The sequence below is a fragment of the Melozone crissalis genome, unplaced genomic scaffold (assembly GCF_028551555.1).
Source record: "Melozone crissalis strain CALT ecotype California unplaced genomic scaffold, PUWL_Pcris_2 ptg000042l_1, whole genome shotgun sequence".
Taxonomy (NCBI): Eukaryota; Metazoa; Chordata; class Aves; order Passeriformes; family Passerellidae; genus Melozone; species Melozone crissalis.
Genome location: NW_026535820.1, coordinates 55069299 through 55095632, shown reverse-complemented (window position 1 = coordinate 55095632; position 26334 = coordinate 55069299). Strand labels below are relative to the sequence as shown.

General features: G+C 39.7%; 1 protein-coding gene across 3 annotated transcripts; it reads left to right on the top strand.

The window, feature by feature from the left end:
- Nucleotides 1–1526: 1526 nt before the first annotated feature.
- ECI2 (enoyl-CoA delta isomerase 2) lies at nucleotides 1527–26334 on the top strand. 3 transcript variants are annotated; one of them, XM_054284936.1, is made up of 12 exons: nucleotides 1572–1617; nucleotides 9967–10022; nucleotides 10514–10701; nucleotides 14446–14608; nucleotides 15880–15978; nucleotides 17653–17844; nucleotides 18660–18729; nucleotides 20093–20195; nucleotides 21783–21903; nucleotides 23953–24042; nucleotides 24849–24992; nucleotides 25797–26334. In XM_054284936.1, exons 4-12 carry the CDS (start codon nucleotides 14486–14488, stop codon nucleotides 25950–25952), a joined length of 1098 nt encoding a protein of 365 aa, XP_054140911.1. In that variant the 5' UTR covers nucleotides 1572–1617; nucleotides 9967–10022; nucleotides 10514–10701; nucleotides 14446–14485; the 3' UTR covers nucleotides 25953–26334. The 3 variants fall into 3 exon arrangements, with proteins under 3 accessions (XP_054140909.1, XP_054140908.1, XP_054140911.1); XM_054284934.1 differs by lacking the exon at nucleotides 9967–10022 and having other exon boundaries at nucleotides 1527–1617; XM_054284933.1 differs by lacking the exons at nucleotides 9967–10022; nucleotides 10514–10701 and having other exon boundaries at nucleotides 1530–1617.

The window sequence follows — 26334 nt, the reverse complement described above, 5'->3', positions numbered from 1 at the left end:
AGTTCAAAGAACACCCATACGTGAAACCCAAGGCTTTCTTGAACCCAAGGCTACTTGAAACATTAGAAAAAATCAGCTACATGTGATTTGGCTCAGGTCACACACCATGACCTCCACAGTATAAGGGAAAAAATGTGCCATCCTGATTGCTGGTCTCTATCAGTTATGTACTATTTGGAAAACTGTAATCAAACATTTAAGAAAGGAGAACTCTGCAGATCATTAGCAGCTTCAGAACATTTATCCTTGAGGAGAGTCTTAAACACATTTACTTTTGGGGAGGAGGGGGGGAAAGCCCCTGGACTAAAAGGTGATTTTATTAGATGTCTTTCGAAAGGAAACTAACAGAGCTGAGAACCTGAATTGTGAGGATCTTCAGAAACATCTTTCACAGAGCAAGTAACACTAGCAAGGGAAAATTAAATATACCTTCAGGAGCTGAAGATGAAAGACCAAAAGCTAAGCAATAAACAGTGATATCTTTCAAATGAGATGGGGCAGACACAGTGTTTATTCTGCCCTCACACAGTGCCAGTGCCACTGACGTACAGACACCAAGTCAACCAGCAGCCTGCCAGGTGATTTGTGTGTACAAACAAGAACACAAACATTTTAGGAGCTTTCTAAATAGAAACTTAGTACAACAAGCGGCTGTAATTAATGATGCAATGCCCACTACAAGTTGCTATTGGAGGGACTGGGACAAGCTTATGACTTTTCCCCCTGAAAGGGTTCCAGTTTCCTGTAATTTTGTTTTCCATTGACTGCTCTGATGACCTCGGCCGACCACCAGGTTTGTGCCACAACTGGTTCCGTTTCTGACCCTGCAGAATTTGTGGCATGTGGAACTGTCTGGACTTCTTGATACCCTTGCTGTGGGTGAGTTTAGGGTCTTGAGCAGCCCCTAAAGCACCTTTACACTCACAAGCTTAGGGCACTAAATCGGATTTTATCCAAGGGTGCTGAGGGAGCTGGGGCACTAAGCTGCTCTCCATCATTTATTATCAGTAGTTTGGGAGTTAGAGAGGAGGAGCTGGAGAGGAGGAGACTAAAGGGTGACCTTATCACCCTACAATTGCCTGAAAGGAGACTGAAGCCAGGTGGGATCGGCCTTTTCTCCCAGGTAACCAGCGACAGAATGAGAGGACGTAGCCTCAACCAGCACCAGGAGAGCTTCAGGCTGGACATTACAAAGAATTTCTTCACGGAAAGTGAAGAAATTGGAATGGGCTGTCCAGGGAGGTGGTGCCATCACCATCCCTGGAGGCGTTCAAGTGCACGAGGTTCATCTAGCTCACTAGGTGCCATGGTTTAGCTGACAAGGTGGTGCTTGGTCATAGGTTGGACTCGGTGATCTCAGAGGTCTTTTCCGACCTCAAGGATCCCGTAATTCTCGAGTGCCGCACACGGCAGGTCCCACCCGCGTTTAGCGACAGGGCGGAGCTCTGCCCCGGCCCCGCCCTCAGGCCGCCCTCTCCGCGGCCATGGAGGCGGCGCTCCATGCCCGGGGTGGGGTTTGCCGTCTCCTCCCCTCCCGCCTTCATTTCCCCTGGTTATGGCGTCCGCGGCCCTGACCTTTGTCCGGAGGCTGTGCTGGCGGCTGCCCTGCGGGACAAGGTGGGTGCCGATCGCTGTGGGGCTGCCCGGCGGGGCCCCTCACGGGGCGGCGGCAGCGGCGGGCCCGGGGGTGTCGGTGCCGGTGCCGTGCCGGGGCTGGGCAGTTCCCGCCGCCTTCCGCCGGGGCTCGGCGTGCGGAGCCGCCCGTGCTGCCGTGCCCTGCCCTCGCCGTGCCGCTGCATGCACCGGGCTGCACGGCCGGGTGCCGCTCTCATCCCAAAATCGGGGAAAATCGCTTTCTGCTGAGCTTGGGGGACCCCTCCGGCCGTGCCAAACACCTTTAAGTGTTTGAACACAGCGTGGGAGTGGGAAACCTGTGTTTGATGCCTTCCTGAGGCGAATATTTCACCACCAGAAAACTTCTTGGTTAGGCTGGGGGTGAGGTATCCATGTACTGAAATGTTTAAAAGAGTTTGTGTGTTCGGGCCTTTTCTTATTTTCTGTATTTTATTTTATCAGTCTCATAGATCATGTAATGATCCCATAAATGGTTTGGGTTAGAAGGGACCTTAAAGTTAATCTAATTCAACTTTCCTGACAGGGACACCTTCCACTGGACCCGGTTACTCAGACCCCCATCCAGCCTGGCTTTGACAAAACCAAGCTTAATTGTGTGTCCAGCTAATTAGGGCTCCTTGCTAAGACTGTTCTGGCTTTCCAGACAATCACACAGTATCTTCTATGCCTTTATTTATTACATATTGCCTTTAAGCTGTTTCCAAATAAAGTGTCACATGTAGGAGCATGCACTGCAGCAGCTGTGTGCCTTCAGAGTTAATTGGGCAGTAGAAAGCAGAAGGGGTGGCCTGAGTTGCAGTTACACTTGGAATTGTGTGATATGCATTTTTGTTGGAAATTACACTGTGAAGTCGCTTGTATACGTTTCTTATAAAGTTGCTTGTATATGAATAAGAATCACTAAGTATGCCAATTCATAGAATTTCCTCTTCCAATCAAAAATAGCTTAATACTCAAGAAAAAGCAAGGTATATTAAATATACTTGATAAACAAGTTCCTAAATAGAGTAGTGAAGCAAAGATTGTCATACCATTAGATTGAAAGATGTGTGATACTCTGATTGGCAACAACATTCAGATTTGACTGTTACAATGCACACTTTCAGAAATGAAATGCTTTTACTCAAGTATCCAAGTTTGTCTGTTAGGCATGAGCACATCTTAGCCAGAAAACTGTAAGACATTTATGCATTAAATTGTAATATTTTTCACCCAAAGCTTTGTAAGAACTTATTTGAAGTAAGTACATGAGCATTCTAAGACAGAGGGAGAAACAAAGAGAATTGTGTGACTTCTGCCCTCATTTAAAAAAAAAAAACCTCTCTATGCAAGCTTTCCCAGCTAAATGATATTATTTAATGTAGCTAATTTGTTACAATGAAAGGGAAAGCAGTTCTGAATTGGGAAAACACATAAAAGACTGGCTGCTGATCATCATTAGGCTAGTGGAGTCAGATGTATTTGAAATTACAAGATTCTATATGAGACAGCAGTTCATAAAGCAGTATTTATTAATACATCCTGAACATGGGTTCATGTTTTTAGTATTTAATCAGCTATAATAAAGAAAAATAGTACAATTTTTCTAATGCTGAAGCGCCAGAAAAGTGAGCCTTATTTTCTGTCTTAGCAGTATGCAAGAAGAATTTTATCAAAGACACTGGCAACATTGGTGTGCTGGTGAATTTAGGAAGCATTTTTTGCAGTCTAAACTTGGAAAAAAGCCTCTCATCCTTGAAACACTGAAAGAGGAAGACTTGTACAAATATAAAGGCAAACCACAAGAATTGCTCTTGCTTTATTTTGTTTTGTTTGTTTTTCTGAGCAAGACATTCAGACATGGAACTGTGGGTTCCACAAGCTCTTCTTGTGCTGCCCTGTTGCAGTATATAATATTTCAAGTTTGAATTCATCTGAGGAGGGGGGATGCTGACACAAATGCACATTCAGAAGAGTCTTGCTGGGGCTGTCTGCATTTGACAGTCTTTGCTCTCAGATCTTTGAGGTGAGGACCCCACAACACCACTGCTGTGAAGCCTTATCTGCACTCAGGGTGGGTCAGACAGACCAGTGGGCACCAAATGCTTGGTGTTGGGAAACCTCCATCTGTGCTGTCCTTGTTTTGGGGGTTTCCGGTGGGCTAGTTGTAGTGCAATCCCAACACTGAATGTCTGTCAGTGGCTGGGGGACATCTCCCAGTTTTATGTAGTTTAGAAGGGATCTGACTTGTATGTGCCAACACAGCCTGGGGGAGTGGAGTTGGCAGCAGTGCAGAGACTTTCTCCAAGAGCGCTCTCCTGGTCAAACCCAGACAGTCACGTAGTCATTTTGGTTTCTGACTCTCTGAAGTTGTGCCTCTTGGTGCTGTATTTCAGGCTGCACTGGTGTGCCTTGCTCAGCTCTTTGATATTCCCTATCAACCAACACCTTTTTCTGTGACAGATTTCCATTTATCAGCCTCCTTGGCTTGTGCTGGATTCTGTAGTGCTCAGGTACTCTGCTCTGTGCCTCCTGCTCAAGATAACCATGCTTATCTTTGCAAACTTCCTTTTGGTAGGTCAGGTCTGTAGTCACAGTTGGTGTTTGTGATCTAAGTCATGTGGGTCACAGACCCTTGCCTGGACACCAGAAAAGCAAGCAGGACACACTCCTGTTTTGAATTTTAAAATAGATTTAATAGATTTTAAACCTATTTTTTCCCTAAGCTTAGTCTTTTCTGTCTTGGTGCAAGTCAGTAGGAAGTTTAGAGAGCTCATCATACTTTTCTTACCTTTCAAGTAGTAATTTTTTCTTTTATATATTAAAGAAACCACCTTCTTTCCTTTCTTGAAACCTTGTGCCATTTGACTTTTGCAGTAGGTTTTTGCAAAATACTGGTAAAATTAGCTTCCCATAGCATTTTAAGGTAACTTTCAGAGTCTTTCAGAAAGGTTCTTCATTCAAGATCCACCAGTGGATCTTGAATTTCTCTTTAAGGGCCAGGATTCTGAAACATAGCCACTGGAATAAATGAATTTGCTGTGTTTTGAATATTGGGCTTTACTAGTCAAAGGAATGAATAACAAAATTAACAACTAAATCTCTTAATGGGAGGCTTTCTGTGAAAATACTTGTTTTAATTGCAGGGGTTACCACATCTTGTTTGCTCATGCTGCTTTACCAATACAACTTAAAAGACAAAAGGTAGTGGTGAGATGACTGGATAGTTTTGCAGAAAAGTGTCTTGGTAAACTTCTGTCCTTTATGTAAGCATACTCTTAAGCTGTTTTGAATGGAAATACACACAGCAGTTAAAATCAACAAAATGTAATCCAGAGCAGCAAGCTGTGTGTAGTCGAGCAGGATTTCACAGTCCATAGCTGATATCAAGCCAAGGTGTCTGGAAATCCTGAGGATGGATTGTTGTGGAGCACAGCTTTCTGAGCAATCCCAGTTCTCTAGGACTCTCTTTATATGGGAGATGCTCCATCTTTGTGGTTCTTTTCTGGTCTCTTTCCAGTATGACCATGGTTCTTGTACTGTGGAACTCGGGACTGGATGCAGTAATCCAGGTCTGGCCTCACCTGTGTTGAGTAGAAGAGATTCCATTCTTAATTATGAATAAAAATTATTTTTTGAGGATTAGAAATATTGTGTTGTATGGATTCTTTGATGATTCTTTGGCCTTCCAAAAGAGCAGCTACTGTGTTTCTGGTATGGTGTTCTGATAATATTTTTTCTGGCATAAGGTCTGGTGTAAGAGGAATTTAGCTTATAGAATGGCCAACAATTCTTGAATGATTTGGTCCTTGTGAGCTAAGCATTAAACAGGGCAAATTTAAAATTTCAAATATTCTGTCATTTTATACGATGATACACACGCTTGTAAAATTCCTGTGGCTTCAAACATGTCAGTATATAAGCTTGTTTCTTATATATACATGTCAGTATATATAAGCTTGTTTCTGAAACAAAAGAATCTGTTTGGTTTTGTGTTGATTTTCTTAATTGCCAATAGAAAGCCAGATGAAACACCTTTATATTCAGAGGAAGAACTTCCAAGTTGTATGGATTGTCTGCCTCTTTCCCAGATCAATAATTCTTCATGATCTCTACAATGATAGCAGAAGCCAGTTTGACTCTGCCTGTGTTGCATACCCACTTAGAACTGGCACAATTCAACACAATCCTCTGACCTCTTGCTTGGGAGATGCTGCTTTAGGTGCAGCCTTCTAAATGCTATAATTTAAGCTTTTTACACTGTCCTAATAAGACATGCCATGAAGTCCCTGGGTATGTGTGTAATTTCCATTTCAGATTACCAGATTTTCGTTGAATAAATTGCCCCAGGTCTTTAAAGACAACCTGTTGGTCTGTTTGATCATGGATGCTGGAAATACTGACAAAACCAAGAGCAGTGTGCTACTTTGTGATTAGACCTAAATTGTTTATTTCTAAGCTGTCTGAAAGAGATCTAGATTTGTGCAGGATAAGCCACTGGCAAATACTGCTTTGTTACTGTTTTGTTCAGTATTCTTTTTGTCCACCCTTATTGTATCTGGCTGTCATGGGTTCAGGAGAGAAAGTAAGCCTCAGACAAAATTTTTGTTTCCCTTCACTGATTCAGCTGCACTGAGGAGTGTCAGTGGGTGTTCTGAGGTGGGTGGAAGCTGCAGGAGCTGGTTGTATCCTTGTCAAGAGACCATAAGCCATTAATATTAAAGTATACATGTTCTTGCTCTCCATACAGCCAACATGATTTGTCCCTGCAAGCCAAATCAAAATGGCATTTTCCTTTCTCCATGGATTTTGAGTATTTATTCATAACTTTTTGTTAAGTCACCTTGGATAATGATGTGTAAGGAATGTATTTGAGTTTGCTGCTCTCCAAATGCTGCAATAAACTGAGTGGTTCTCAGCAAATGTCACATGTATGAGCATTGCAGCTCTATATTTTTTCTGCTGAGGTTCTTATTTTTAACTTTAAAGTGTGTTTCTGTCTGTAAATCATCCTGCTTTTAGAGATGTCTTACATGGACTGAGCACATACAGGAGGTTCTCTCATGATTTAGTCATTCATCATGTCCAGCCAACTTAAGTCTGCTGGAAAGAGAGGGTTCTTGTGGAGGTTTCAGGAGATGACCCTAGTGACCCTCCCAGCAGCTGTGATGACAGCATAAATAAAATAAAACAAAACTGTGTGTGTATAGAGCACAAAGATCAGATCACTTCATATCTCAGGGAATGGTCATCTAGAGCCTTCATTCTTAGCTGTTCTTTAATATTGAAAAAGAAACTATCAAGCACAGCTGAGCCACTTGCACTAAACAGCAGTGATTCAGCACTTCAATTTGCCAACAGACACATAATTATCATCTAGTTTTTATATGTCAAAACAGTGTAGGAGTGTAAAATAGTAAAAGCTGATAAGGATTTATACACTAAACTTGTTTTTAGAACAATGCTTGAAACATTCTAATGCAAAGGGGAAAATAATTTGGCTTTCATTTCTTTCTGTTTGTTAAAGTAGCAGTAAGTAAATTGTTTATAGAGTATTTGAACTGATGTTTTCTACTAGTAAGACACATTGGAAATATGAGAACATTAGAAACATTCTTATTGCCTAATAGCAGTAAATTTTAGTTACTCCATGCTGCAGGAGAGTGGGGTACTTCCAGGGATTATGCTGGTGGAACAGGAAGGGATACATCTTGGGGATTTTTTAGGAAGGCTGGAGTTCTGTCTGCTGGGTCATCAACTCCTTCATGGTGTTGCCATGGTTAATAAAACTAAGTATTTCCCCAAATGAACCAAATACATTGATTTCTAGAGAATAACTTTGATGCTGATAAGACCCCATGGATGGAACAGGGACTGTGAGCACACGTGCAAGAACTCTGAGCAAATGTAACTCTAAGCATTGTAACCAGCAGCTATTAAGCTGATTTATTAAATGCTTTTAACAAATTTGTTCTAATGTGCTGTGGTCAGATCTGTTGTTATCTCAACCCTTTGTGCCCCACACTGGGCATTAAAAAGGATTGTTGTGGTTTAACCCCAGCTGGAGTACCATGCAGCTGCTTGCTCACCACCTCCCTTCTCCTAGTTTCTCCCTTTCTCCTACTCCACATTTCCCAGTATAAGAGAAGAAACTTGAAAGGACGGACCTAAAACTAAAAGCCTGAAGCAATTTGCCTTTATTAGTGTAAAAATTGTCAAGCTGAAGTTGCTTTTAACATTCTACACAGCTCCTGTTTGTAAGAAAATCTGTCTATACAACTTAAAGGAAGGGTGCTTTGCAGCTGAAAGTCTAACAGCAGCAGCAGGCATTGTTGATTTGATAGGCACACATGATAAAGTAATTTAATAGCAAGAAAAGGAAAAAAACCAATCTGAAAAGAGTATATGGTGAGAAGTGTGTATAGTTGATATGAATTTCTTTGGGATCAGCCTGTAATAAGATAGCATAAAGAAAGAAAGGTTTACCTTTCTTCTACAGCCAGAAGAAACTATCCAGAATTTATCTGCAGGTACACCATCTACACTCTCCATAGCTCTCCTTTTTTTTTCCAACATTAAAGGAGCAGTGAGTGTTCCAGACATGCCACAGGATGCTCATTTCGCTTTAGCATTTTCAGGTGCCTCTTCTTTTTCCCAGCTCAGGTATAGGTAGCTTGTAGGGGGAGAATAACTGGAGAGATATGGCAGAAATGAGCCCTCTCACTTTAAGCAGTATAGGAAAAGCTCTTATATTGCTGTATAAGTGCTTGGCTATGTAAAAAATTTATGAGTCCTTAATGTTACATTATTATTTGTTTGGTTTCAGTAGAATATAATCAATGGCATGATGAATGATAACTTGGGGAACCTGCAGATTAAAATTTTCTAATCATTTTTATGTTAACAGCATAGACAATAGCTTCCTCTTGTCAGCAAAATAAAGTGAAGTACAACCTTAAATTTACTGCGTGCAGAAAATGCTGTAAGTGAATATGGAAAATGATAAATATTTTCCTGGTTACCAAGGAAGAGTGGTACTGCTAATGCTTTGCTCATTGTCATGATTATTTGATAATTAAACTTTCTTTTTAAAATCTTGTTAGAGATTCTGATATGAAAACTTGGTGGGCGAATGGGAGAAGTTGGTGTGTCAGGTCAGACTTAAGTCATTATTTTCAGATGGTTCACTCACTTTCTCATGGTTACAGTTTAAATACAGGTTTCTATTCCCCTTACACTCCTCATTTCCTAACAGTTGCTACAATTGCCAGTGGTGACAAGCTTTTCCACCAGTTCTGCTCACTGATGTAGCTGAACTGATGATCCAAAGTTGCTATTCCATCTCCAGATCCCTTTTGCCCTCCAGGGAGAAAAACCAGGAAAATTTTATGGGTGGATCAAAGTGGGAGAAGTGCTACTGAACGAAGGGTAATGAAGCCTGAAGCTGGTTGGAGTGGTGCTGTCCAGGCACCAGCAGGCAAGGACTGCCCCAGTGACCTTGGCAGGCAGCACCTGTGGTTCCTCACTGTGGATGGATGTCCCCACAGCAGGACAGGGAGCAAGGAGGTCTGATTTGGGTGCTCTCCTCCTGTGTGACTTCACAGCAGTCTCTAGGAGCAGCACTTGCTGGTGCTGGGGCAGGTGCAGCTCTTGGGATAGCTTTTAGGCTCCTGAGCCTTGTATAAAAATTGGAGGTCTGGCTGGCACCTGCAAATCAGGTGTGGGTTGGGCTGGGAAATGTGTGCTGTGTCTTCTTTGCAGGGGTTCAGGAGAGGCATGCAATTAGAAGCTTGTTTTAGGTTATAATCAAGCACTGAGCACCATGAGGTTTGTGGGAATTGATTGCTTTGTGTCATAACTAAAAAAACAAAAGTACCCATATAACTCTTCAAACAGCACCAGCAAACCAGAGTTTCATGTAATTTTCTCTTGAGATGGAAAGAACATGAGCAGAAATAATGCTGCAAAACTGTGTGTGGGAAATGGCAAGGGGTGGTTGCCATGCCCTTCACTGTTCTGCATGAGGAAAGTGTGGAAAGAGCAGTGGAAAAAATGACAGCACCTTGAGATCATGGCAAAGAAGGGATGTTGTACACAGAGTCTGAAGTTTTGTGCATAATGGACAAAAGATGTTGCAGGATTCATCCAAGTGACAGTTTAATGTGCTTCTTGCTTCTAACACAACTTCCTGTTCTTTTTCTTGCTTGTCTCCCTAAAACTACTTAAAATAATGTAAAATGAGTGTTTTCCATTTCTGCCAGGAGTTTTAAACCCATGTGTATCTAGCACCACCCGCTGCTTTTAATCCCAATAGGATTTTTAACTGCTTTTCTATGTGCTTTATTTCCCCAGGATCTACTAATGTTTAAAAGGAAACTTGTACTAAGTAAATGGAAGATAGATTTCAGGTATATCCCTCCCTTTCTTTTGCTGAGTGTGTCTGATATTTCCTGTGCAAAGAGATCTTTTGACTTCTATTTAATCTTTGAGGACAGTATTGTGTTGCTTTAAAAGTTAGAAAGTGAGCAGTCAGTATTTTACAAAAAGTTGGCATTTTTAACTCTTCTAAAGTCCTTATGCAAGGGACAGAACTACCCAGAAGTGAGAGGCCTGCCTTTAACAGGCTCTGCAGTCTTTTTGTGAATAATATAAACAGTGAAAAATTACTTTCAGTGTGATTGCAGTCCTAAATTTAAGAGACATTTGAATGTTTATTGCGATAAGGGACATTTAAGTGAGCAGGTGGAGTGAATAGGATGAATGAGGAGCCTCCAAGGAATCCTGAATGACTGAATGGCAGCAAAGAGATGTCTGAACCAAGGGAATAAATACAGAATGGTTGTCAACCTGCATGTTTCAGGTTCAGACAGTGATGCCCAGGATTTATTTCTTTTTTCAGAGTGTACAACTTGCGAAGTCCCCAGTGACTGGTCTTGCAGGAGAGCACAGGCGTTTGTCATGGACTCTGACTGCGCTGCCAAGTTGTGACTCATCTTGCTTCTGTCTCTCTGGTGGGAGCTGGCTTTTTACCCAGCTGGGGGAGGTTGCCCAGCCCTCACCACTCTTCTGTGGGTGCCTACGGTGAAGGTAATTTGTAGCAGTGGGGCAGTGGCAGCTAACTAGGCACTTGGTGCAGGGCAATAAACAGGAAACTTTGTGAAGGAAATGATTTCACTTTGTTGCAGTGAGTAGATGAGAAAGAGAAATACAGAGGGGTTTTTAGTTGCCTTTCATAGGCGTCTTTTTCTGCTTGGATTAAAATCCTGTATGTCAGGTTCCAGGCTCTGTGCCTGCCTTGCATGGTTTCCACAAAGTCTTGTGTGGCTGCTGAAGTGGGGCATGGATTTGCCCAGTGAGTGAGCAGGAAGGAGTCAGTGTCACAGCAAGGGAGCAGCAGATGGAGGGAGCCAGCTGTGGCACGCTGTACTGCAGCAGCCTCTCCTGATTCTCTGTCCTTGGGACTGTGGCATGGCCCCACTGTGCAGTGCCAGAGGTGGCAGTGCTGCTGTGCCAGCTGAGCAGTGTCGAGTCATCTCCTCACTCTGTGTGATCTAATTGGGATTGAGGGGCTTTCTTACTGCTGTTTGTGTGTGCCTCTGAAGAATTAAGTCCTGCCCAAGATGAATTAATTGTGAGATAAATTAATTTTTCCTTTGTGTTTTCATCCTTTGTTGTTATTTTAATAGAGAAGTCATAGTAATCAGCTTAGCCTTAGCGTGTTGAGAATTGATGAGCATCTGTGATGTGTAGGAAATGTCTGTAGAGATCAGAAGGCAGAAGGAATGGGGTGAATCATCAATGTCCTGCAGAGAACTGAGCTACAAGCAGCAAGGAAGAATGAAAGATAAAAGGCCTTTTCTTGTAAACAGGCTTTATTAAACACCTAGGTTGCACAATTTCCTATTACAAATCAGTTGGTAAGGAGGAAAAGAAGAATGACAGATGAAGTATTTGAAGCGGATAGATAACAATTGTACCCAAACATTTAACTAAGAAGCCAAAAGTGAATATAACCAAACAGCAAAGTCCCTCTGAGCCTGGACTTACTGAAAAATCATTCAACTTTTTTGATTCACCTAATTGTTTTCTTATCATCTAACTTCTCTACTTTGCATCCTTAATAAGGAGTAAGTAACTGTGACCTGCTTGAATGCAAAGAAACTCAAACAAAACCAGCCTTAACCATAAATATGTCTGTTCATACCTTCAGACCAGCTGCTATGGCATCCTCCTCTCCCTAGCTGCTCAACTTTTGTTAATTTATGATCATTATCAAATAGTATATAAAAGAGATTCTTAAAGCCTTTTTATGATACTGACCATAGCCAGGCTGGAGTGAAATCCAGATTGTCAAACATGGCGTAAACCCAAATCTCCATTTTTAAACACGGGCTCTACCTCAGTCACTTCGTAGACTGACAAGAAGATTTGTAGCAGATACACAGATCATCTTGGGGGACAGTAGCATTCCAGTAATTCCAAAGATGGATAACAAAATTGAAGGAAAAGAAAGCCAAACCAAAACAAACAACTGCTCTTCTAGCACTCTCATTTCTTCTTCCTGTTAATGTGGCTTTAAAAACACATTTGGGAATAAGAACTGAAATGTCATGTTCTGGGACTCTGGGACAGACTAATGAAAGAGATGCAGTGTTAAAAATCTTGTATCTGTATCCCTTTAGGTGCACTTTTTCTTATTGAAGGTACTTTCTTGATGCTGGAAACTGAGTCCACAAGTTGGCTAAATAACCTCCTGGCTATTTAAGGGATGAACTTAGGGATGAAACTCAGACAGAGTCTTCTGAACACACCAACTTCAATGTTGGGTACAGTGAGAGTTGTTTATCCCATGTGTGTCTGGGTGCACTGCTATCTTAATAAAAGCTTACAGCTGATCAGCTTAATTAACAGAACTTTCTGTTCTTGCAGCCTTTTCTGCTAGCCTGTTCCATTTTGTATTGTTCAGATAGGTTTCTTGCTACTGGCATAAGGTTTTGAAGCAAATTTTGAAATCCTTTCACTTTGAAAGAAATTCAATGTACAACAAAAAAATATTCTTTCCATGTCTGTCATTCAAACTTGGTTTCTCCAAAATATCAGAACTTTGATTTTATTAACAAAGAAGGGCTTTGGGTAATAGAACATAAAAACAGTAGATCTTACAAAGCTTTTTATAAGACATCATCTAGCTACATAAAATTAAAGAGGAATAAAATTAATGGGGAACAGTTCACATTCTTCACACTTCCTGCCTGCAACTTTTAGGCTTTCAGCAGAAAATAAATTTTCTTCAAGAAATAAGAGCAATGAGGACATTTTTGAGGTAGGCAGTAGAACATCTTTTAAATTCTCACTAGGTGTGTATAAAAAGGCAGCATTTCCATGATGTTTAAATGATTGTCCTGTAACTAAAATATTAACATTAAATTGATTAAGCATTCTGTCAGTCTCCATTGGAGATACTCATTAATTTTTAAATGAGACTGATTATAAAATCTATCATATATGATGTTCTAACATGACAGGTGTGTCTGTAAGTTAGAGTAGAGAAAGTTGGGCCTTTTGTCTTTTTACTAGAATAGAGAAGAAAGGTTCATACGTAAACTGCAAATATTTTAAAAATAGTAAAAATGCTTAATGTATATTGCAATTTAAGAAAAAAAAAAAAAGCTGTGACAGCATGCTTTTGGCCTCTTGAAATAAATGAAAATTTTAAGACTTCTTAGTTTTTGAGTCCAAACTTTACAGAAGTAAACTTTAAAGAAGTGTTTTTATGAAATATTATAGAATTGGGTTAGGTTTGCTACTTTTGGGGGAGGTTTTGATGGAACTGCCTTTTTCTGGTGGGAAGTTATTCTCCCAGAATATTTTGACTGCCTTTCTTTTTCTTAAGCTGGTTTACTTACAGTCCTTTTCCAAAGTACATATTGAAATTAGTCTTCACTTGTGCTGCCCCTGAAAGGAGAACCAGACTTTGAAATTCAAACGTTTCTAGCTAGAAGCACACCCACTTGAAAAGATCACGAAGAGCAGCCAGGCTGCATACTCATCTTAATTAATGGATGTATCAAGCTGCTAATCCTAGAACCATTTAGGCTGGAAAGGGCCTTTGAGATCATCAAGTCCAGTACTGCTAAGTCCACCCCTAAACCATGTCACCAGATGCCACATAGACACATCTTCTAAATACCTCCTGTCGTGGTGGCTCCACCACTTCCCTGGGCAGCCTCTTCCTGAGGCTGACCACCCATCTGGATATTAGGAGGATTTTCTTTGCCAATCTAAACTTCCACTGGTGCAACTTGAAGCTGTTCCCTCTCATCCTGTTACTTGTGAGAAGAGATTGACCCCCACCCAGCTACAGCCTCCTTTCAGGCAGTTGTAGAGAGTGCCAAGGTCCCTCTGAGCATCCTTTTCTCCAGGCTAAAAAACCCCAGCTCCCTCAGTTGCTCCTCATAGGATTTGTGCCCCAGACCCTTTGCCAGCTTTGTTCCCTTCTTTGGACACATTCCAGCACCAAAATGTCTGCCTTGTAGTGAAGGGCCCAGAACTGAATGCATTATTCAAGGTGCTGAGCGCAAGGGAATGAGATTTAAATAATTAATAAAAATTAATAATTTCCAAAGGTTAATTATATCACAGCAAAAGCAAACTTGTAAAGCAACTTTCTTGTGACTTTTAATGCCTTTCTTCTTGTTGTTGTTCTGGTCAATGTTGTATGTAATGTTTCACATTTACTTTAAATGTCTTGAAAAGCAGTGTGTTTGTTTCTCCTCTAGTCTTTCACAAAAATGAGGTAATGGGATCTTTTTTTTCCCCACTTACTCCCAGGCCAACACAAGCTGTTTGGGTTCCAGCAATTCACCTGCACATGACTGCAGCCACCATGCAGGTCAGCCAGAAGGACTTCCAGAAGGCTCAAGAACAGCTGAAGCTTTTGAAAAAGGATCCTGGGAATGAAGTGAAGTTGAAACTCTATGCCCTGTTTAAACAGGTAGGCATAACTTGATTTATTTAGTTTGGCAAGGAGTATTTATAACCTGAGGGGATGGGCCTGTAAAATTTGTTTGAAATACTGGCTGTTATGTATTGTGTGTTAACAGGCTCCTCATTTTATGTGGTCAAATTGTGTTCCTGAAATGCCAGCCCCTTAAAACCTAAATTCTGAGGGAAACCAAACCTGTTTTTTTCATGCTTTCAGTAGAACCTTTATTCAAAGAAATAGAGCAAAATTACATCTATTGTGTGATACTTTCCATGTAGTAGTATTGATTCAGCTTTGGGAAATGGCTTATGCCTAGGAAAAAAAGAGTAGGCTGAATGCTTCCTCTTAAATTTCTTCTATCAGCAGTCATCTGGGCCTGTAATATAATGGTGTTGACATTTGAAAGTTGATTTCTGGGGTTTTTTCCTCTTTTTTTTTAGTATGGTCATTGTAGGCTTTGTTTGGGGCTTTTTGTTTGTTTATTTTTAATTCAAGGAACTGTTCCTCCACAGTTCAAGTGAAGGTTATTCTTTACCACAGCATGAAAGGAGACCTTTGCAGAAATAACTTTATGCCCATAGCAGGGCTTGTATTGGTATTTCATGAAGTATTTGTGGATCAGGACTGACTGCAGGGTCAGTACAGGCTGTGGCTTGTTGTGTTGAGGAAGGCAGTCAGTAAGTCATTTAAAAAACCTTAAAGACAGCTCTATTGATTAATAATAGTGAGCTCATAAATGTCTTCCTTTCCTCTTTCCTCTTTCTCTCTTTTTCCTGCCTCACACTTGAAATATTTCTGTCCAATAGTTTATTTTTCTTCAGGAAAAGTGATGATAGGATACTTCAGGATAGGTCAAACTCTTGCAGTTCAGCTGGTCCAATGCCCTTGCTCATAGCAGGGCAGACTTTGAAGATCCAAATTAATAGTTCCTATTCAAAGGTCTCTTCACACAGGTAATAAGTCTTTAACATTCTCTATAAGTATAAAATTTTCACAGTTTTTGTGGCAGGAGAACTTAGCTTGCATGGGGGTTTTGGAAACCAGTCTCTCATACTGGCTAGGTGCTTCTGGAAGCCCAATACAATATTAGAAAATAGCAGACACTGAAAATTTCATAGTGTGTGAACTGTCAGAAAATTGTCCAACCAGTATTTATGCTGTCTCAGAGTTGAATTCTGTATCCTGATCAGGTAAGTATTCAGAACAGAATTTATGTTTTCTACCATGTCATCTGAACTTTAATCAAAGATTTAAATAAGTCTGTTTCTCTCTCTTTTCAGGCTACTGAAGGTCCCTGCAATGCTCCAAAACCAGGTATGCTGGACTTTGTCAAGAAAGCCAAATGGGATGCATGGAACTCTCTTGGCAATTTGTCTCAGGTGACAAAACCCATATTTTCACTTAGATACTTTGTAGATTACTCTACACCTTGAAATGCCTGGTCTTTAAGTGAGTGGCTGATGACTAAAAGTATTACATGCTAGTTGAGCATCTCTGCTTGAGCCATCAAAATGTTTCCTGCTGTATTCCTCTATCACTTCACTGCTTCAGTGTTTGGAGATTTTTTTTTTTTGTGTGTGTAAGCCTAGTTCTACATTATTACTGCCAGCTTGTATCTGTGTAAGAAATCTGAGGTGCTGACTTCCAATGAGAATAGTGGTTTTTTGCATTATGGTCCATTCTGCTCTTCTCTTTAAGCAAGATGGATTGAACTTCTCACTTCTTACAACAAAACACAAATCTCTGAATTCAGCATATTCATAACTTTGCCATTTTAAACAGTCAGTCTCTTATGCTGTTGACTAAAAGACTAGAAAAAATTGGTTTATTGAGAGCCTCTCTTCATTCTTTCTTTCTCAATACATCTTGATATTTTTAGTATCTTTCATAACCTTTAGAGAAGTCAAATGAAACAAGCAGGGAGAATAAAGATGCAGAGATACATAAGCAATCCTTTTTCGTGCAGGCTTTAGTAAGTCTGCACAGAGCTGCCATGGTTTCCTCAGCTGCTGTTAAATGAAGGAAACAAGCTTTTCAAATCATCTGTGTCAGTGCTGCATTAGGCCTGCTGCTCAGTAGTAGTTGCTGAGCTCAGTCAAAAAGATTCTTTAATATAGAGGAGGGGTTTTATATATATATATTTTTTTTTTTTTAAAGAAAATATGGTTGCATAATCTCATGAGTATAAGATATTGTTCTGCTTTGGTTTTTTTGGGGTGCATTTTGATCTTTTGTTTAGTTTGGGGTTTTAGGGTTATTTTTGAGATGGCCCTGCAGCTTTTAGGAATAGTCAAGAAATACTTGAGGAAAAGAATTGGCTCCTCCACTTAGAGTGGAGAGTGGATAGACAATTTCATGTGCTACTCATTATGGATTATAGAACTGTTCAAAATATGTTATCCTTTCAAGCCAATAAATTGTAACAACCGAGTACTTAAAATTCTTCTAAATTACTGCTTACTTTACAAATAGGGAGACAGAATTCTTTAGGCTTCTGTGTATCATGTTAGTGCTAAATGAAAACTATTGTCTTCAAGCAATTTTAAAATGCCATAAGACCCATTTCAGTGATCTTATTTTCAGCAACACAATTCTAAAATAAAACTTTTGTTGGAGAAATGTCTGACTGGAAAGCAGAAACAAAGGATCCATAGAAATGTGTAAATGCTGGGAGTATGACAAAGGTCTCTCTGGTAATCTTAATCATGGGTGGGAGCACTCTTCCAGCAAAATAAATGTCATCATCCCAGCATCTATGCACTTTCATTTTGTGAATCTATTGCTGCAGCCTTTAAGGTGACTTAAAGCATGTTCTGCAGTGCTCAAATACAACATGTACCCCTCCTCTCCATGGTGGAGATTTTAATTTTTTTTTGCCTGAAGCAGTCACCTTCCCCTCCCCTCCACCCAGGTACCCATTTTATTAGTACTGTACCTGATTTCAATTGTCCCTTTTCATAATCTTGTGTGTGTTATTTTCTTCTTACTTCTTAAAGTTTTTTTTTATTTTTTTTTTCCTACCTTATTTTTAAATTTCTTGTCTTTTGTTGCAGGATGATGCCAGACAGAAGTATGCTGACCTTGTCTCCAGTCTGGTGTCTGCAGAATCTGCTCGCCAGAAGAAAGAGGCTTCTCCAGAGGAGGGCAGACACGATGGCTATGAAACATTAATAGTTACTACCAAAAACAATATCACAAAGATAATGTTTAACCGACCTGATAGGAAAAATGCCATCAACCATCAGGTAAAACAATGAACTTGGGAGGATTAATGATTTTGTTCTTTCTGAAGAAGCTACTTTAGTCTTTAAAGGGTGCTTACTGCGGGTTCAACAGAACTCTCTGAAGCATGGTGGTCTGACCTTTGTGAGGGATCCAACAACAACCTAAGGAATAAACATCCAGTAAACAATTAAATCATTCAGCTAAAATTTTACAGATTAGGCTTTTCTGTGTCTCTTGATTTCTTTCAAACTTAGTATAGGATTATGGTCTAGAGTAAATTAAAATAGCAAACTGCAGGAAGACTGGCCTGTGATTTGGATGCAAGATTTGACTGCCATGTTGAGTATAACAAAGCATTTGTGCAGCCTTTGGCTCAGTCCTGCTGGACCTATGTGTAGGTGATCTTCTGTTTCCCACAGTTATCTTCATGAGTAAGTCCATCCTGTTGGAAGCATCACAATCATCCTGGTTCACAGCTGCAGAAATACAAGAGCAGGGTCTTCACCCCACTGCTGCTGATTCTTTAGTATGTTATTTTGTCCACTTAAACTGCTGTATTGAAATTAGCTCTTTCATATCAGTGCTTGTTCTTCCAAAGGACTTTATTTTGTCCTTTAGATTTGCACTGTAAGTTTTCAGTATTGCAAGTGTGTGTCTTTATGGTCTGAAGTACTTCACATGTAATACCAAACTTTCTGTGCATGACAAATTTTTCAGCAGTTAAAAGGATGATAGCTAATCTGTCTCTTGAGTTCCTTGTTGTCAGTGTCAATCTCATTTTTAGGTTCTTTTGCAGCATCACATTTTTACTTTGTTGATTTTTCCTTTTATGCAGATGTACAGAGAAATTATCAAAGCACTTGAAGAAGCTGGAAAAAATGATTCTACCATAGCAGTTATTACTGGTATGTTTTATATTATACCAAGGTATAGTACTGACCTGAAATACCTACCTGTGTTTAGACTAAGGTAAAATTAAGTGGGGAAATCAAAGGTTTTCCAAAGTGTTTTGGCAAATTTTCTTTAAGCTGGTGTTTGAAATTTTCTAACAAGCTTGCTGTTACATCAAAACATCTTTCTCACCTGAGAAGATGGATATGGAATACTCCTAAAGGCTTTATTACTATTGAGTTGCTGCCTATCTGGCTCATCCCCATTGCAGAAAAGTGTCTTTTTAGGAAATTAGCCAAAACTCGAGTTTTGGCTGGTAGCTAAGTAGTGTGAATTCAAGGTGAATTTGGGCTTGAACCTGTTTACTCTGAGGTAATTGCTTGCAAATTCCTCTCCACTGTCTGCTTTACCAACACCTGGTTCCCATTTCCAGGATGCTGGATTTCCTTTCTGTAGCACTGGCTGTGCACCACAGCCCTTACAAGATAAGAAAGGCGATTCACACAACTGAAGCTGGAAAGTCTAGCACATTATATAGCTGTGAGTCAACAGCAAACACCTCTGCAAAACCTTTCTGTTCCTTTTCACACAATGAATAAGAGCACTGCAGTGTAAAGTAGGTCCCATCCTGTGAATGTGCTCATGGAACATAGGGTGATTTAGGCCATTGAGTCATGCAGGAGTCAGCTTTTAAATGCTTCTTGCTTTTTTGGTGGTGCCTCATTGACTTCTACATTGAATACCAACTTATCTGTTTCTTACTGAAGAATCCATCTTCCAATACAGTGATTTCAGTGCAGTGCTGTCAGTCTTATCCTTAGACTACTGTGCCCTTTTCTAAATAGATCCTAAAAATGTGGAACTCTACCATATATTAAATAGGTTATTCTGTCTCCTTTTGATTTCTTCATCGGTTTGAAGGTGGGTGAAGGGAGATGAACCAACTTACATTTTCATTGTCCTGTTTAAAAAAAAGTTTATCACATCTAATTGTTTGAATAGCTGCAAATTGACAGAAAAAAACCCCAAGAAAGTGTGCAGGGAAAGAAATAAAATATTTTTTTCCATCTGACACTTACAGAAAAAAAAAGAAAATTAAATTTCCCCATGAAATATTTCACAGCTAGCGTTCTTTGGCTTTTACTGATTGTTTTTTTCAACAAATTGACAGTCAAAGCATACATTTAAACCCTAGATGTCCTTTAAGGTATTGTGTATATTTTGAGAAAATCCTTCTAATTTGTTAATATTATTAGACATGGGGTGAAATTCTTGGGATTGGGATGAAATTCTTATGTAAATGAGATAAATGAAAGCTTCTCTTCTCTTTCCTACTCAGAAACCATTGGTGCATTTACTCCTATGTGTTCTCTGCAGGAAATGGAGACTACTACAGTAGTGGAAATGATCTGAACAATTTTGCTAATGTCCAGCCTGGTGACATGGAGAAGATGGCAAAAGATGGAGCAGTATTACTCAAGTAGAACATCTCAGTTTCATATGGACATAAGTTATTGTAATGGGAAAAATATAATTTGCAGGCATTGTTAGAAAACAGCAGCAGAGACCCAGATTCATCTTTTTAGGTGACTGTGTCTAAGGGCTCACCATGTGCATAAACACAAAGATCCTGTGGGAGGAAGTGGTATTAATTGTATGAAATAAATAGATTAATATTAGAAGTCTTTTTAAGTGCAGTGATGCTAAAGACATGATTTCCTTGTTTAGTCCCCAAAGTACATACAGATATAATGACAAAAAGATTGTTTTAACTGTATGTGAAAAAATTGTGGAGTTTTTGATATCCAGCAGTGTCTACGCTTGCAGGAAATGCCAAAATGCCTTCTCTGACAGACTTCTTTGAATAGAGACAGGTGTGATGAGCTTCTTCAGAATTGCCCAGTAATTCTGGGATCTTGGTTCTGCCTTTAAGTTTTAATTTACCTGTTAAATGAATTTATTTTCTGATACCAAGTAGATCTGGGATATCATCTCACATAAGGGTCTGCTTCTTTTTTTCCCTTACTTAAGCAGATTTTGTGTACTCTTGCTTCTGTATGTGATAATTGCATCTGAGAGATGCTTGCAAATTGGATTGTTTCCTTAGGCACTTGGAAGCAAGTGCCTATATATATATATATAAACAAGTCTATATATTGGTGAAAAAGCTAAAATAAGAAAATCAGCGGTTTTGGTTTATGTTTTAAAGATGAACTGCAAGTAAAGTACTCAGTTTTACAGCTTTTACTTAGGTGAGCTGTCTGTGGATCACAGTTGCCCCTCAAAGTGCTTATGATGGAGTGGGAGCCTGTTGTGAAGATGTTACTCAGCGGTACTTGGCGGGTGTTCCAGCCTGCGGTGTTCTGTAGGGTGTTCAGCACAATGCAGGGTCTTGTGTGCTTTATGGTCTTGAGCCTTGCTCTTGTGAGAAGTTACTCTTACGTAGGCAGTGTTCTCTACACCCAATGCACAGAGAAGCCAGAGAAATGGAGTTCTTACAACACTGTCCTCTTTTGGAACATGTTTTATTTTGAGAATGCATTTTGCACCTCTTGGATGGAGAAGCAGCTGTCAGATGAAACAAAATGCTGTTTCTCAAACGTGTGCAGAAGAGCTCTAGGGAATTGTGTGCTGAGGTAGCATTACAGTGTTTGTGCCTGTTGGGGCTTCACTGGAGAACAGAGTCTGTGAAGGGAATTGCTGTCCCATGGGTGGAGTTGGGATGGATGCATAGGCAGAGGGCTCTTGTCAGTGTGCTGTATTCAGCAGCTGTAGCTGAAGAGGAAAATACTTCCATAACTTGATCACAGGAGCTAGAAAAGCTCTGCTGACATGTACATGTTTGATTCTTAGTTGCTAAGGAAATACAGCTGTTTCAAATAGTTCTTGTTTTGTCAGAATTAATTTCTGAAAGGCTCAAAACCCATACATTACACAGTTTCTGTCTAGCTCATGGGTTTTGTTACGCAGTGTCTAATTACGTGTTTTGCAGTTTGTTTATATTGGATGAAAAACACTTGAGATGTGTCTCATACATCTTTCATCTTCTGTTTTCCCTTCTCTCTAGAGACTTTGTGGGTCATTTTATTGATTTCCCTAAACCACTGATTGCAGTGGTAAATGGCCCAGCCATTGGAATCTGTGTAACAGTCCTTGGTTTGTGTGACCTTGTCTATGCTTCTGACAGGGTAAGTACATGGCATGGCCTCTCCCAAGACAGTCTTAAAGCTTCTTTCTCTATTAAATACTAATTGATTTTGGGTAATCTGAAAGAAAAGAACACTTCAGAAAAGTCTAAAGGCTTTGTGTATCACATCAAGGAGCACCCACCTGTATTAATAAACAGCACAGGGGTGTATCAGCCACTGATTAACATACATGGAATTTCCCATGCTATAGTTATGCTTATCAAGTTAATGACTCCACTTCAGAGATTCTTTTCTAAGAGCCCCTCTTCTAAGATGGTGTGAAATGATGTTTGAAAGGGGGAGCAAAAGTTTATTCTGGAATGGAAGTTCAGTAACTGGCTGAAGTAATTAATTACAGATCACTGATGACTGTGTCACTCCTGACATATGCTTGTATAATGTGCATGATTTATTCAGTCAGTTATAGCCCACAGATCTTTTTTTACTAGAAAAATGTTAGCTTCTCCCTCTTTCAGCCCTCTCATCTGATCTTTTTTTGCTACAGGGTGAACCTATTTTTCCCTGTTTCTCAGTTTAAAGAAGTCTATATTCATCCTCCCTTGGATGGCCTTAGCCATCAGTGTACTTAGCCTATTAAATATATCTCAGGTTTACCTTCTCTTCTCAGTCCTTTCCTTTTTTTGAGCTGAACAGCTGCCAGTTGTTCAGCTTTTCCTCGTGTGGCCTGCAGTCACGTTCCTCAGGACTCTTTCCAATTGCTCTGAGTCTCTTTAAGCATAGTGGTACAAGCTGGGCACATCACTCCAACTTGTGTCTTACTGACATGAAATGGAGCAGAAGAACTTCTCCACATTCTGCAGGCTGTATTTCTGATTTGACATCCCACTGTGTTACTTGATTTACATACTTGTGATCTGATCTAACACCTGGATCCCTTATTGCAAAGTTGCCAGTAAAACAGGTTTCCCTATTCTGTATCACATGCTACATACAAAGTTGTTCCCAACAAACTTTAATTTGTCCATCAGTACTATCTTCTTACTCATACCTCTCAATTTTATCAACACTATTTGGAAGTCTAATCACTTGCCCTGAACATATCATCTCCTTATAGCCATAAGTTAGTATGGATTTAGTTGAAGTTTAATCCAAATACACATGAAATGTCTTGTCCTTCTTTCTTGAATGGTTTGAAGTTCATACTTGAACTTCCTTTTACTTTGTGTATATAATCATTGATAAATACATCTTATTTTTCCTTTGTATTTTTCTAAAATCTCTAATTAGTTTTAAAGCTAATTATATTAGTTGCATACTTATCTGACATAGTTTTCACTTTCTATATATTTGTGTTTAAAGTCCATGGCAAGCTCATTAATATTTAGAGTCTGCTGGTACCTTCCTACCAGCACTGGGACAGCTTTTGCCTGAACCCTGGAGGATTTCTGTAGAATCTAACCTAGACTTTCACTTAATCTTTCATGACAGTTTTCCTATTGCCTTCAAGTTTATTGAAGCCTTCTCAAAGTTGATTGTTCTCTGTTCTAACAGATTGTTCACTGTTCAGTTCTGACTTGCAATTATGGTATTATTTTGTATGACTCCTGCATTTCTGGCACAGGCTCTTTTTAGATTTGCTTAACATTTGGTGGAAAAGATTCAGTGACTAGAATTTTTCAGGAGAAGAATAAACTTGGTGTGCTTCAGAAAGGCAAAAATGCTTTTTGCCTCATAAATTATTTGGAATATGTATTTAATAACATTTAAGGCAAATGTGCATGAACATCCTTTCTGTAAAGATTTTTTGCACCTACACATTAGTTTCTTTAAGTGCTGTATTGAATTAATGTAGCTCCATCAATTGGGTTGTTGGATGTGGAAATGGAGTTACACAAAGTTGGCTCTGGGGTGCACTGAGGGGATGAAGCAATGTTACCAGATGGTATTTGAAGGCTATGGCAATAGTTCAGCTGTGTTTGGTGAACTCTGTCTCAGTAGAAGATTTAAAATGAAAATGAAGTCCTAGTATTTCAATTCCATGCTTTGATCTAAGGTTTCCTTTATTTTCTTCTCTTTTTTTTTTTCCAGGCTACATTTCACACCCCATTTAGTCAACTTGGGCAGAGCCCAGAAGGATGTTCCTCTTACCTGTTTCCAAAAATTATGGGCTCAGCCAAGGTAAGAATGTCTGGACAGCCTGTGGGATCATCTGATCTTTTGTGTGTTGGTATTGTGTGGTCTTCTGTCCATACTCCTAATTTCTATGTCTATTGTAGAAATAAGGAGTATTTATAGTAAAAAAAAAAAAAAAAAAAAGAAGAGACAGCAGAATCTTTTTTTTTTTTCCTCAGAACAGCATAAATCCTTTTTGCTTCTTTTGATATCCAGCAGAAAAAATCTGGATAGTTTTAAATACTTATCTTATATTTCATGCATTAATATAATGTATTTTTTTGAGCAGGGTTTAAATCTCTAAAGAGCAGAGCAAGTGCTTCATAGACATCCAAGTACCAAGAATAGTCTGTTCAGTGAGACACAGCCTGCCAGTACATGTTCTAGAAATTTTGGAATCACTGCAAAAGTGAACAAACACATTTATGATGAGGTAATTTCAGATTGCAACCTTGGAGCTCTGCTCAAAAAGACATGCACAGTCCTAGTGAACAGCAGAAGCTGTAGGCCAGTCCCTAGTGATGGAGTCCAAGGGTTGATTCTGTGTGTGAAACTTGCATAACCTCTTCCTTATAGCCTGGATGATGGGACTGAGTACCCTGCTCAAGCAGGGCCTTTGAAGTAGACAGTGTCTGGAGGTTCCTTAATAATTACAATAATAATAATAACCATCTATTCTGTGTTCTTTTCAGAGGGCAGATATTGACAGGCAAGAGAGTAAAATGAATGTGATGTGGAAGCATGCAGCTTCTCTGTCAGATAACTCAAGTCTTGTGTCTTGTTAAATCACACTTTATTTTTTTTTTATATAGGCAAATGAGATGTTGCTTTTCAACAAAAAGCTGACTGCAGCAGAAGCCTGTGCCCAGGGACTTGTGACTGAAGTCTTCCCTGACAGCAGTTTTCAGAAGGAAGTTTGGGCAAGATTAGAAGGTTTTGCAAGCCTCCCCAAAAATGTCAGTATTTTTAATTTTCCTCCACCTTGTAAGCCTATAGCATTCCCATTTCTTTTGCCAAACCTATCCTGTCGCTTGCTTTCACTTCATCCTTAATGGAAATAATGAGCCTCAATATATTTTCCTTCAAGCACAGATTGGTCCCTCTGCTGCTGGGAATCAGATCCTTCTCTTCTACTCTGTCTGCATCTAACACAGTGCACTGTCCACAGAGATGCAGTGGCTGAAAAGCTTTAAAAATGTACTGATTAATTCACCTGTGCAGTGCCTCTGTGAGTGCCTTAGGTGGCTTCTTTTAGGTTTTTATTTTGGCAATATTTTATATTTAAGAATCTTACCAATGGTTCTGCAATATTATTATAGAGTGTGCACTCTGGGTACTCAAGATGACACTGAGTGGCTTTAATTTTTACTGACCTTAGTGTTCCTGCTCCCTAGTTCAGGATTTCCAAGACTACTGAAGTCATGGTTCTTGTGTTTCCTTGGACAGGAGGAGACTGGTAATGTGAGTGGCATTTGGCACTGCAGACAGTTTAATGAGTTTTGTTTCTTTGGCCCATCTACCCTGATTATGAGCACTTGTGAACAAACTGCTAGTTTGCTTTCCATGAGCCTTCTCCACCTTATTAGCAGTCTGGGGAATTAAAACCAGCAAATATTTCCAGCAAAAAGGTTGACTAAAAGCTAAGAGATCTGATGTTAATGCATTTGGGTTAGGATTCCGGTGTGGGTTTTGTATTTTCTGAAGCATTAAAGTATAAAAAGAAAACTTACCTTCCCAATGTTCCTCTCTTTCTCCTCCAGTCCTTGGCAGTGTCCAAGCAGCTGTTACGAAGTTTGGAAAAGGAGAAGCTCCATGCAGTCAACAGCAGAGAGTGTGAAGTGCTGACAGAGAGGTGGCTGTCTGATGAATGTGTAAATGCTATTGTCAGCTTCTTCCAGAAGAAATCAAAACTCTGACCTTCACCAGTAGAGTAATTCACCATCTGGCATCACCTCATCATTGATAAACTTCCTCTTCAAATAGTAATTCTCATACCTTTCCATGTGGTATATCTGTTCTGAGTACCAGGTCAAACCTGGTTCCCAAAATTAATGCACTGTTATGTGCCTTGGATCCATTATGGATGTTTAGGTTGGGGAAAAAGGTTCATTATTCTGTAGGCATCAGTGATGTTTCTGAATAATACTAAAGCAGGTTGTCTTCTAAAGGAAGCAAGAGATTCTATAGCACTCTGTTTTGATAGCTCTTCAATAAATATCTTATGAATGATTCTTTTTATTTGTCTGGGGCAAAGGAAATACTGTATTAATGAAAAAATAAATAGAAATATTTAATTAC

What these genes read in the sequence shown, in the direction of transcription:
- ECI2 (XM_054284933.1), top strand. Translation starts at nt 1,556, where the DNA reads ATGGCGTCCGCGGCCCTGACCTTTGTCCGGAGGCTGTGCTGGCGGCTG. An exon ending in CGGCTGCCCTGCGGGACAAG is followed by an intron (nt 1,618 to 14,445) that starts GTGGGTGCCGAT and finishes ACTTACTCCCAG; the next exon opens with GCCAACACAAGCTGTTTGGG. An exon ending in TTGCAAGCCTCCCCAAAAAT is followed by an intron (nt 24,993 to 25,796) that starts GTCAGTATTTTT and finishes TTTCTCCTCCAG; the next exon opens with TCCTTGGCAGTGTCCAAGCA.